At 37.8% G+C, this 13,911-nt stretch overlaps 1 protein-coding gene across 8 annotated transcripts in view; it reads right to left on the bottom strand.

The window, feature by feature from the left end:
- Positions 1 to 13,911, bottom strand: part of CDK13 (cyclin dependent kinase 13) — a 47,091-nt gene that overhangs the window by 18,511 nt on the left and 14,669 nt on the right. For all 8 annotated transcript variants that reach the window (XM_087766944.1, XM_087766973.1, XM_087766967.1 and 5 more), the window contains exons 3-6: positions 12,268 to 12,435; positions 11,853 to 11,992; positions 10,021 to 10,191; positions 533 to 722 (exon numbers count right to left, since the gene is read on the bottom strand). In XM_087766944.1, the coding sequence (XP_087623070.1) occupies positions 533 to 722; positions 10,021 to 10,191; positions 11,853 to 11,992; positions 12,268 to 12,435 (669 nt within the window). The remainder of the gene's footprint in view (positions 1 to 532; positions 723 to 10,020; positions 10,192 to 11,852; positions 11,993 to 12,267; positions 12,436 to 13,911) is intronic.

Raw genomic sequence — 13,911 nt, forward strand, 5'->3', positions numbered from 1 at the left:
AATATGATTCGTAATTATGAGTGGTTAAAGAAGAAACAAATTCTTCTCCCCATTTGATTATGGCTATAACTGCAAGCCAAAGCATGTTTGAACATGCCTCATCGAATATTCTTTTAAAGCATTATCCTGACTGATGAAGATGACCTCAGGATTATGTCATGAAGAACCAGCCTAGCCACACTCCATCTTGAAATGAGATGGCAAAAAGAATACACATTGAACGCTTATGTTCTAAAATTCTATTTTAATACATTTGAACTCAGATAGTTTTCCCCCATACTCTGACCTAAAAGATTCAAGTCTTAATCCTGCTGTTTTAACACAGATAAGTTTAACAAACAATTGCAGGATCCAGTGTTAAGCAGTAACATTACCTGATCAGTATTTTACCATTGATTTTAAAGAAACTAGGCAATCTAAAAAAAAAGTTTTGCTAATGACTTAAAGCAGGTGAACTATGAAGATTAAAAGACTTAAAGATTTTGTTAATATACAATTTTTTTTTTTTACATACGTTAAGTAACATCCATACCTATTATTTAGTAGAATATTTGAACATTTGATATCTCTGTGCAAAAAGTTCTTCTTATGGCAATAGGCTAAGCCCTCCATCAGCTGTCTCATAAAAGATTTAATATGATTTTCATTAAAATGAACCAAACCAGATTCCAGCAGTCCCATCAAGTCATGGTCCATATATTCAAATACCAGGTAAAATGCACCTAGGGAAAGAAAGGGAAAAGGTAGGAGAAACAGAGAGAGAGAAATTGATTTAATAGCAGTCCAAAGCATTGCTGCTGCCTACTTTTGAAAGTCGGAAGTATTTTTCATACAACTGTTTACATTTTCTGCAATATCTGCATTATTAGCTGTACCTCATGTCCAATAACAGCAGTGAAATATAGTGCGGTAAAATGTTTTCATAGAATTGCTTTTCCACGTAAACAATTATACTAATCAAATGTTTGTGAAAACAAACATAATGCTACCACATGGCGCTTTAATCTAGATGGACGTGTCCTCTCCATATGGCTCTCAATCTCCATCCATTTTATTTAAAGAAAAATTAACTACGTAACTAAGTCCCTATGTAAAGTTTGGGGAGAAATCTAGAAACAAAATATGTACAGCATTAATTCATCTGTCATGATTTGGTGACTGATTTTTTTAAGCTTTCAGTGTAGACCTGGGTCAGAAATAAGCCTGCCCTTCTCAGACTAAAAATACCTACAAGACAAGGCAAAACGAGAAAGCAGAACTAACCTACTAGCAACAGCAGCTCTGCAAAGACGGAGTTCATATTCCAAGTTGCCACACACATACACTAAGCATAATAGAATCTGGTCTTATCTCACATTAGCCTGTGTAATTCCACAAATAAAGCTATTAAAGCCAAGGCTCCCCGATATATATATATAGATATAGATAGATATATATATATATATATATATATATATATATATATAAAAAAGTATCCTTAAAGAGGAAAAGCGCTGAGTGCTTCAGAAGCAGCAATAACCGCTCTCCAGCACAACCACTCTCAGTACAATCTACTTTTTAGTACTTAATTCTTCCCCTTCTTCTTAACTCTGGGGCAGAGAAGACAGTGCAGTCCCTACAAAGCACTGGTGGCAATGCAGAAACCACATTCAAGTGGGTCTCTCTACCTTCCGTTTTAAAAAGCCTCCCCCAAAGAGATTTCAAAGCCACCACTCTAAAGCACAAATAGCTTCTGCCCAACAAGACCTCATTACAGGTTCTAGGTCCTAAATAAGAAGTTTCCATTCAGAAGCTAGTGAGTGTCTTGGAGCAATAATGAGAACTCAGCTTGCCAGAACGTATACACACGCGCACACATGGCCAAATTCTAATGAACTGACTTGTTTTCTTGCATAGTAGCTGAAAAGGGAAGAAAGAGTGCTAAATCCATCTGCTATTCAACAAACAGAAAAAAGATTACTCATACAGTAAGTGTTAAACTTGTAACAAAGATCAGCGTAGAGCAGCTAAACCACAGGCCATTGCATAAGACACTCAGAGCTCCTTGTTTTTAATTTAGGTCCTTTTGTCCTGCTGTATGTTATATGGAGGAAGCAAAATACTGATCATAAAATACCCCCGTTGGTGTGTACAGAGGAGGTAGAGCAGGAGGTAAATCAAGCAGGTACAACCCAATCCCAACACTTCAAAAGGAAAGAAGGAAGCATTGACAGCCATGAAGAACCACAAGGCTGCTGCGTTACTGTTTGCATAACTGAGTTCACCAATGCAGTTCACCAGTTCAGCATGGTAAAAGCACAGAGGCTCCTAATCTTGGTCTTTTAAAACAAGATAGTTGGCAACCTGGTGTTAGGTCTACTTCACTGATAACTGCTGAGGTATGAACCACGACATATTTATAATGCCTTGAAACAAGCGACCTGATATTAATGCTGCAGTGCCAGAATCATCTAGATATGCCCTTCAGAGGATGTCAGCTCAACAAAACTGAATACCAATCATCTTGGTATCTTCTTGCTCTGGAATACAATGGAAAGTTAACTCCGTCATGGCAGCAGGCTACACTCTGTGTGTACATGACAAGGAGAAAGACTAGGAAGGGTCAGTGGGGTTGCAGACCTGTTTAATGAGAACAGCTGAACACAGTCTTCTTGTTTATATGCAAAGTAGCCTCCATGCCTTGAGCAATTTCCTGCTCTGCCACTAGCTCCCAGGATTTTTCACCACTATTTATAACCAGCAATCACAATTGGTACCCTCACGCAAGAAGGAAAGCCGACAACAATGGAGACAATTCATAAATAAAACAGAGTAGTACCTGGGAGATGACATCCGATTATTTATATTCTCTGCAACTCATCATTAAGAAACATACACGAGAACAGTATAAACACTAAACATTCCCTCCATATCAGAGCAAGAGCAAATGCACGGATCCATTACACTTGTGCATTACTACCTATTTATTACCTACATATTATACAATGTTAGAATATGTTTTAAAAAGAAAAACTGTCAAAGCTGGATCTTCTTCTTTGGTTATGAGAAACTATGAAAATTAGTCTACTAGCCTTGGCAGTCTAACCATTTAAACCTGATTTTCAGTATTTCTAAAACTATACTTGGAAGTGATTGTAGCTGCAAAAAAGGTATCAAGCAAACTGAAGTGAAACTTCTGTTAGTTTATTTCTAGGCAAACGTGGCGCCCTTTTCGGATAGAGATCTACAGTTTCGGTCAACAAAACAGTTATGTTATTCCACTTGATCATTTCAAATCTCCATTGCTTTTCATCAGATTGGGGGATGTGATCCTTCATAACAGGGAAAGAAGCTATAGATATTCAGGAAGAAGAAGAGTCATGGAAGACTTCACAAGTGAACTATGCGCAGGCAGAAGTCTGCTTACTACAGCATACTCTGAGTTCGAGTTTATAGCGTCCTTTAGTTCAATGAAAACAAATGCCACACAAATATCGATTTCTCAGAAGGGAAAACAAAATAGAAGAAATTGTTCTTTCCTTCATGAGGCCAAGATGTTCAATAACTTGGAGGTTACGTTTTAAAATGACCCCTTGTTTCGTGCTAGCTTTGCCCAATATCCACATTCTGGAAGCACTGTCTTAAAAACACCTAAAGCTCTGTTACAGTAAAGCGCATGCAATTCACATGAACCCAGAATTACTCATTTGACTTTAACTTTTACTGCTGTTATGTTAAAGACCTGCACTTCCCAGTAAGTAAGTACCTGAGGGGTGGGAGGCAGCCTACAGTCCATCTCCGCATGCTGCAATAAAGCACTAAGAGGGGCTTTATGCCTTGGGTGCCCAGTTTCCTTTGCTAATACCACACAGCTCATCTCCATTCCTTCATCTACTGAGATAATAAGAAACCTTAATGTCACTGCATGTTGACGGAGCAGCAGCTGGAACAGCTGAACAGTGGTAATATTGCCTGCTTCTGAATATGGGATCAGAGATAGCAGCTGAATCTATTAGGAAGGTACACAATAAATAAAGGAGACTCACATAGATGGAAACAATCCTTGCCTTACTCTTTTTGTTTGCACTTATAAAAATTTACCTTTTTGACCATTTTGTCATTTAAGATTGATAAGGGTCAGAAAGTGAGATACTGGTTTCGAATAATTAAAGGATTAACACATCTCCTCCTCCTGCTCATATCTTTCAAGTCATGGAGCCCTAACAGTAGTAGTTTTCTTAACCGAGACACAAAATGAGCTGGGATATAACGTTGCGAAGCTATGCATACAAAATGGGTAACTCAACAAAACATGGCACTGATGATCTGTAATGAAGGATGATTTTCTGAGGGGCCAAAAAAACCTAACAAAACATACTTTGCATTTTTGTGACACAGGCAGGCTCTGGATTTTTTTGGACTGTCATCAAATCACACAGATCCAACAAAGCAGGACATCAAGCTACACATTTGTTCCCAAAGTAAGATGCAAGTGCTTTGGGCTGGGTGGGGCGGGCGGGCGGGAGCAGGAGGTGAGAATGATCCAAAAGCCTACATAGATCACAGCTTTTAAGCAAGTATTTTCCAAATGTAATTTCATAGGGAAGGTGTTTGGGGTTTCTCAAAATATCTGATTAGATACAGATCAGAGGAACCAAGAGACCAGAAGTGCCGCCTTAGGTGCAAATTTTAATTCAATCCTTGTATAAATGAATTACAATAGTATCTTGAAATACAAAAATGCTTACAAAAAAAAAAAAAAAAAAAAAAGAAGATCCCTGCCTCGGTTAGTGCACGGTATGTACAATGCTGAGTTGCTGAACAGGTTTTCAACATTTCATTCTGTACTTACTGTTCAGAATGAGACTCCATCAGATTTTCATTTCGCTAATAAGCCTCCTCAGCTTCTTCTATGCAATACATAGATTTTTTTCCCCCCCCTTGATTGATTAAAGATAATTGGATTCTATTTACTTTTCTATTTCCTTAACATTTCTCTTCCAGTACTCATGACAGACTATATTCCAAGACAGTTTTAAAAAGAATTTTACCAAACGGAGCTTGAAAACTAAAGAAGTTGTCCAGCAATTCCTTGAAGTTCCTTACACTTAAGTTCCTTAAAGTCCCTTAAACAGGCATTCATCTTTTCTTTCTACTCACGTTTTACAAACCTATTTTCTAATTTGCAAAACAGCAAATAAAGGCATGGCCACTGAATTAATCACCTTAAGACTAAAGAACACATCACTGCTATACTCATTTTTCCATTTAAATATCACAAAACTTATTGTTTAAGACAAATTTAGTCCTTTTCCCCCCCCTTTTTTTTTTTACATTTTCACCCAATATTAAGTTTTTGTTTGATGACAGTGTTATTCTCCCATTGCAAGTTCAACTGCATTCTCCTCTTGAAACAAATCCAACCCAAACTCCATGTACATGGAAACATGTTCTGAAACAGGCATACAGAAGCCCCGGGAGTAAATACTGTCCTTGTGTCATCACATACTACAGGGAAATAAGAAACTGAACAAAAAACTTGAAAGCAGAGGAAAAGTAAACAAACCATATCAGAAATCTTTGATTAATAATCAGGGATTTTTCTCATTTTGCCATAACACGGATCAAGTTGAAAAGCCACACAATTAGGTCTGCACTCATTCCAGACCAGTGTCCAGTACAGCGCACACAAATGGGAAGCGCCACTCAAGTGGTCGCACCATTCCTGATAACTTAGCTGTAGCATGAAAACTCTTTGGGTAAGAAGTTTCTATCCGCTATTTTGTGAGCAGCAAGGCAAGCTGTAGATCAGAGGTTTCTGAAATTCAAATCAGTTTGGTTTTACTCAACTTCCCAGGAAAACCGGATAAAGCTAGCTATGATACAAGTAGGGAAGGAACCCTGTAGTGAAGTACTCTCTGATGACTACACGATTGCTGTCACAGCCTCCTTCCAAACCACAAGCTTTCGGACTAAGCACTCCTTGACAGCCATGAGAAAGTAACCTGCTAGTCATACGACAAGGTACAACAGTCAGTGTCCTTTTGACACGTGTACTACAGTACTGTAGAGATATATACCGATTTCATGTCTAAAAAGGTTTGTTAATTTGTACTGCAAATCAATTCAAAATTTAATCTATCTGAAGTAAACTTAGATCTTAAAATGAATTACAGAAACACACACAATCCAAACAGATAATCCACGCACAGAAAAAAAAACCGCTGAACTGTGATGTTAACCACATCTTTTTTATTAGAGTCTCCCATGCAAAGTTTTACATCCTCCCTTGGGTTAGCAATTAAAAATGCCTCTTCCAGTCAAAAGGAGGAAGAGATGTCAGTCAGTGCATCTACTGGTTTTATATTCACAGGAACAAAAGCTAAGTCAGGCACTCTCCACGTGTTTAGTAAAAAGAGATCATGGCAGTCCCATAGCTAGACTGTTGAGCATTTGCAACAGCTTGCAGCTGATAAAGAGGCAACTGAGAACTGAAGGACCATCTCAGGTGCCCAAAGGAAAGAGAGAGAGACACCTAAGTCATACAAATAACAGACTCACTGAGTGAGTCTCAAAACAAACCAGAGCTGACAAAAGGCCAAAGTAAAAAAGGCCTTTTTTCCAATGATTCACTTTATAACTGATGAAGTGGCTCGACTAACGTAGCTTATGAGGTGTATAGACCTAGGAAATAGCTCTTGGTTTTCAACTTCTGTTTTAATTCTTGTTTTCTTCAATTGCTGTTGCACAGGGAACGTCACACAAACTTTCTCAAACAAAAAAAGCCCCAAACACTAACAGAAGATGAAGGGCTTCTGCAAAGTACAATCCTCCTGCTCCAAAAGGACATGAACTGAAGTTCATGAACGTGAACTCCAATTAATTTGAGCCACCGTCAAGCAAATAAAAAGGAAAACTGAAGGAAAGTTTAGTTGCCAGCAGACTTGGTTGTAAGCACCAACAGTGTCAGGCTGCTTCTACTACTGTCGAAGACCGACACCCACAATTGCTCCTGCACTAGCTCACTAGAAGAAAACGTTTCCAACAGAAATAACCAGAGTTATGAGATTCTAGGAAAAAACTGAATGGAAACTATAGCTCATCGGTGCTGTCAAGTCAAATGAGGCTTTATGTCCTGAGAGAAGCAGAGGAGGTTTTAACAGTACGTTCAGCAGACTTTAAAAAAGTCAGCTGTTATGCAGATACACGCACAAGAGAGAATACAAACTATGAGTCATGTCTTCCCATCCCCAAGCCTTTGTGTTCACCTATCTCCCTCTGAATGATAGGGAGGGGAGAAAAGCCCACATGAGAAACATACAAAAAACATACACCTTTTTACCTGGCAGGATCATGCCTCAGAACAAAGATGTTACATTACCAATTAGTAATCAGTAATGCCGTTCTCCAACTTTATCATCAAGCATGTCTCATACGTAATGAAGACTGCAAAAGTAAAAACTTCAGATCCTCAGTATAGCAGACCCACAGACTCAGCTGCGTATGTGCCCGACCTATACAAACAATTGTGCTGTCTGATGTGCTGTATTTCCACTGATAGAAATACCCTTATAACATATGTACAACACCGCTTCGGTGTGTTACGTATCTTTTTCTAATGGTTGGTCGAGAAAGAACAAAACCAATCCTATCTATTAAAGCTGTTCCTATCATTAAACTTACACTGTAAGCTGGCCAGGATAAAACACAGATATACTTTTCTTCCACTTTCTTTAAAAGTAAAAGGCTGTTGAAAATATTGAAACAAGTCAGATACTCAAAAGTTTGGAAGACATAGGATTATGTCACTTGAAAACATGTAACATAGCTCAAAGTATCAGGACAAAGTTGTACAAGCCAAGCCATTGCTGGTTTGCAAGCCAATGTTACTATCCTAAAAAGCATCCTTAAAACAACTACTGTACAAAGCGTGCCCAATATTTACACAACTGTCAGAAAACTAAATTTGCTGCATTTCAAACTACCAAGATCCATCTAAAAAAACCTTAAGATGAGTAATAGGTCAGGATATGATAGGTGTCCTTAGACACAAAATTAACTTTAGTCATATTAACTAGAGGAACATGTGTTGGCAGAAATGTTCTCAATTCCCTGCTTTTCCAAATGGGATATCAGCAGGGTTTTGTAAGAGCTGTATTTCAAAGCTAAGATAAGCATATAACATATGTTAAGCATAAGCATGTTCATCAGAGGGCACTCCACTTTGCTTCTCTGAGTAAGGCATCACTACCACTTTTATAATGGTTCCTTCTTAAGCCAAGCAGCCTACTTTTGCTTTTGCAACCGTGAAAACGACCAAACTTCCTCCAACTTGCATTCATTCCCTGCGTAGACTACAATTTGGCCACAATGTCTTAGCTATAAATCCCCATCTCACAATTAATTACTCATTAGAGAAATGCAGAATGCAGTGCCTGGAAAAAAACAAACAAACGAACAAAAAAACCCACCAAACAACTTCCATCTTTTCACAGACAAATCATAATAGCACAGTCTCATTATCATGCTAATACTTTCAAGAGACTATCAGAAACTAATTTTATTCTAGCATCTCCAGAGAAGCCCCTTCCCTTCCAAATTTTCTGAAAATGTAATTGTTGTAATAAGCTGTTAAGTAAGAATGAGAAATTAAATTGAAAGCAATATCAAAAAGCACAAGTACAGACTTGGACAAAAAAAAATACATTTGAAGTTAGAAACACACAGTTTGAAGTACACAAAAAAAAATCAGAATTCAATCCTAGACACTGCACCAAACAGAAAGGGAGAAAATTAATTAATGAGTCATTAAGTATTAAGTCAAGGCTCAGTGTGGTCTCATTAGCCAAGTGGGTTAGACCTAATTAAAACTCAGTACAAGATTCACATGAAAAGCCTAAACTGGCTGTTGCAGACTGTCAGGGTTCAGAGTGGGTGCTGACCACTGAACCTGCACATTTCTAGAGAAACTCTTTTGCTAGCTGCTTCCTACTTTTAAACACAATTAAAAAGCCTGTCAGTGCTGTATACCCTTCAAGGTATTGTACTTCCTAAAGATGTTAGGAAAAAAACCCGAACTAATTCCTGCTTAATTTTGACAGCCATTTTCTGACTTATCACAACGTCACCTGGTGTTTCTGCTGGCTACACAGTACATACGGTGTTTTTGACCTGCAGTGGTGCCAGGCATGCTGCATAGAAACTCAGGCAGGGAAGGAGGGAAGAAGCACAGGTACCACATTCCAAACACCTTCCTCAGCCAAACCATGTATCAAACTGCCCACAGGACACTAACATTCCCCAAAATGACAGGTTTATAAGACTTGGGCCTAAAAGGAAACGGCCTCCAAAGACAAAATGACCACTCCAGTATCAAAAGTACCAAGCAACAACACTGCATGATTTCTACTCTGTCTGCTTGATTCTCTAGGCTAAGGAGGTTGCAGTAACTGAAATAAGCCAGGCTTAACACTGAAGGAACCAAAAGAGTAAAAGCCTGCACGCCTTCTATTTGGGGAAAAACACCACACCACACAAATCTTGCTTTTCATTCTTTTCATTTATCCTTCTAGCGTCCAAGACACACATGCCCAATTATGAAAAAAATAACTGAAGCACGCTTCAAATAAAACCAAGGCCTACAATGAGCCTACAATACTCTAAATTATACAATAAAATACTACAAGGAAAATAAAAGGCTAAAAAAGCTCACAATTAGGAGCTTCCTATTGTTGCTGGCCTCCCTAATCCGTGACTGTCAAGGAATGAAACATCTGTTCCTCTCCAGCAAAACTGGAATCAAGTAATAATTATTTTTTATCCCACAAAATGTTCACAAGAATGTTTCTATGAGCAAAACACATAGCTGAGTTAAATAAAGGGCTTTTATTAGTAATTAAATCAAAATTAAAATCCCTTGTCAAACATCATGATTTGTAAACATATTTTTTTAATTAATCTTCAAGTCCAGTGTAGCAGACTACTATATTAGATATAGTATTACAATACCAGAAAGAACTACGCATGTGTTAGCGTACATACCTTTGTCCTTCTTGAAGTCCAAAGCATCTTCCTTATCTGTCACTATTTCCTTCATGTTGATAATGCTTTGGTGATTAAGCTGTCGAAGAATCTTAATCTCCCGAATAGCTGTAATTGGAAACCCTTCCTTTTCATTGTCCAGCCGTACTTTCTTTAGTGCCACCATTTCCCCTAAAAGACAATTTAAATAAAAAACATTAACAACCAAACTATGGGATTTAGTATTGAGTTTGCTTCTTTGTTTTTAAAACCCTTCCCATTTGTTACTATTTCTGAATGGATTAAATAGTTAACTTTTTGATGCTTGCACCAAACACTATGCTGAATGGAAACATAATTAACCATTGTTGGGAAACAATCACATGGAGCAGCACAACTATAAATGAGAATTTTCTGCTACCTACTGTAAGTCCTGTCTTCTTCCTCCTGCATGCCTCACTCACCTGTGTCCTGATATTCCACACTGGGTCTATCAATAAACCCCCATATAAGAATGATTACCAACAGCAACTTTAGAGACAGAGGCCTACGTTTGCTCTGGATTTCTTATTACTACATCACCACAGCCAGAAATACCACGAAGTCCAAGGTATGAGGCAGACAAGTAAAGAGTTCTCAAATTCATCAGTATACTTTCTACAAACAGAAGGGTCACTCCATGTTTGCAGTGAGGAGAGATTTTCCTCATTATTTTACTGCAGGCTGGGCTGGATGAAGACAGATTCTGCAACATGGCAGGAGCATCATCTACTCATGATGGAGGATATCTAACGACTGTATGGCAGCTCAACCATTTTGTTCTGGGAAGTTTATTGACAGCACAGATATCTTTGTTAGCTCTAGAAAGCACTTATCCTACACCGGTGTACATGATACAAATACAATAGATCACACTGCAGTATGACACAATGTCCACTTGCTTTGAAAGCCCATTGCACAGCTTGTTATAAGGTATCTCGAAGGCTATAATGGCTCTCTTCGCACAGGATTTGAATCCAAAGCTAATGCAAGGTTTGTTATAACTCTATGGACCCATTCAATACAGAGAGCGACAACTTCTGCTGGAGGTTAAGAAATGACTGCCATACACAAATAACCTGAAGCTTGCCAAGCAGGAAATATGGTTATGGTAGGATTAAAAAGTTAAATGTGCGAAGAACCGAATCACAGGAGAGCAGGAAGAAGCTCCTCACAATGATTTGCAATGGTTCCCAAGACAGGAGGTAAAAAATACAATCTGTGGCAGTTCAACTTAAGAACTAAAGTTTGCAAACTGAGAGAAGCACAGGTGAAGAATGAATTATAATTACATTACTCATTCTTCTGGAGATCAGAAAGAAGGAACTGAGGCTGGTATGTGATCCTATGTGATTCAGTTACTGCTGAAGTAGAAAATTATCCAGTATTCAAAACATGCACAAATAAGCCGGAAGGGTGAGCAGTCACAGAAAGGACTACGAATTGAACATAAAACCATCAAGCAACATACAACACATACGAAGAATCAGTTTCAATGCATTATCTATTTAGAAGTAGTGACAACATTCTTATGTATCATAGTGGTAACTGCTTGCTCATTTGAGCAATAGTTTAACATGAAATTTAAAAATTATCTCACTGTTGTAACGTCAGTTACACTGCAGAAAAATACCCAATATGCAACGCTTCAGGGTTGTGTTGCACAAAGGCACATTCTCTTCCTACTATCAGCTAGTGACTATCAGAGATATTAGAGGGCGGAATATCACAAATTTTACTCAATATGAAAACAAAACCAAAATATCCTGTTCACTTTAGAATTGTAAAATTAGAAGTTACTTTTTTGAACTTACCTGTGTCTTTATCTCTGGCTTTGTAAACTTGTCCATAAGTGCCTTCACCAATAATACCAATGATATCAAATTTATCCACGCAGCGCTTTCCCCAGTCTATTTCTTTTTCTTTTGTTTCACCATGTCGTGGTCCACATATTCTAGAAAACAACAAGCATTTCTAAGAATACAGCTAATATACCTAAGGATTGTCTTAACCTTGAAAAAAACCTCAACACTGAATATTTATGAGACATTATTAGATAACTGGCTTACTACCATTAAGTGGCAATAAACCATGCAGTTTGATTCAAGTCTCATTAATACTAAAAAAGTCATTAAAAAGCAGAAACATTTTTAAAAGGATATATTTTAAAGAAACTATTATCACTTCTACTTGCTTGATAGGCTTTAAAAAAAAGTCTAATAAACATACTTTGGTCTTCTCTTGCTGTGTAACTGAACTGCTGGTTTCTTTTCTTCAGGACTTTTGGATAAGTCAGCTCCTCCAGGCAATTCAGGTGGAAGTGGCAAGTCTGCAAGCAGATGGCGAAGTTTCTTCTCTGCTTCTTTAACTGACTTCACAGAAAGATTCTCTCGCAAACTATTAAAAAAGACACAATTTTCCTAATAAGTTGAACACAGTAGAATGATATTAACATACATAAAAGAAAACCTATGGGAATTAATTTTTTAAAATTCATTCTAGGCTGTATATGCATCAACATTTGAAATCTCTGCTCTTAGAATCTGCAGGACTTTGATTTATGCTTTACAAATGGCTCACAAACAGCTCTCTGAAAGATGCACAGCTAACTACCAAAATTCTACAGAAACTATGAAATCAGATCTTTCTGGTGAAAGCTGAGGTTAGATGACACAGGAAGCCTTACCAGGCCAGACTTCCTCTGCCACACAAGCTTTTTCTCAAGCTTATGGCCTAGACTACCAAGAATATTTAGAGCTCAGGTGCTGCCAGACATGAGAAGTGTAGTTCTAAAATCTGTACCCTGACTGACTTCTAATATAAAAGAGAAGATTACCCTAATCCAGTTCACTATAATGTTGCTCTCCAGAGATAATGAGCTTCGTGGTTACAGTAACACTGCAGTGCATTACGAGGCAGCCCATGCCACCTCATTTACAGATTCCAATCTCATACATTTGCTGAAACTCTCCAGATTCAACGTTTCTAGTGATGAGCATGCAAATCAAGTGAGGGGAGAAAAAAAAATCAGATGAAAAAATGACTAAATGTTTTTCTGCCATGGGTTACTGATATCTGACCATTTTTAAATCATCAACCATAATTAGGTAGCAGATACTGACAGTCAATCTCTGTCTTGAGAAAAATCCCCCAAACACATGTAATGTATTCCTTTAACAATTACTACACACAATAATTCTAGAGACTCCCTTCCCATTCTAAAAGGGAAATTCTGAAACCATCATACTTGCTGCAGAATATTTTTTTTTTAACACAGGGTTCCATTTTACCAGAACTTCCTTTAGTTTAACTAATTTGTGCAGCCACTACATATCCAGCACTTTTAAAGCCACGACCATCTCTATATAATTACATAACTGTTTCTCCCTCACAGGACTCTCACATAGTATTCGCTCTTTAAATTTCAAACTTTGCCATTGCATCAAGAAAACTTTCTGTCATGCTTTGAGGAGACATTTTCCAAGATAGCTGGATTTGCCAAATTACACTATTCTACTGTCAGCATCCTTCTCTGGGAACCTTTTCTGGAGGTTTTTCTGCAACTTCTCATCTACTTAGTTTAACAGATAAAGCAGGAACTTCTATAAATGGAAAGATCTTGCTATCTTCCATCAAGGAGAATGCATAGTTTCTTTCTTACATTAAATGCAATTACCAATCTTTATATAATTAAATAAAGCATTCCAGTGTTTTGCGTTTGTCTATGCTTCCCCATGAAAACAGAACACTTGACTGTCTTCTACCGCTTCTCAAGCTGCCACTGCCTGAATTTAAAGAGGCATCTCAAGGAAGCACACACTGCCCTCATCACAAACATAATGGTTAGCATGCTATAAAGAATAAACCACCTTT

The sequence above is a fragment of the Nipponia nippon genome, unplaced genomic scaffold, assembly GCF_047370975.1.
Source record: "Nipponia nippon isolate SJK-2023a ecotype South Korea unplaced genomic scaffold, ASM4737097v1 scaffold_1, whole genome shotgun sequence".
Taxonomy (NCBI): domain Eukaryota; kingdom Metazoa; phylum Chordata; class Aves; order Pelecaniformes; family Threskiornithidae; genus Nipponia; species Nipponia nippon.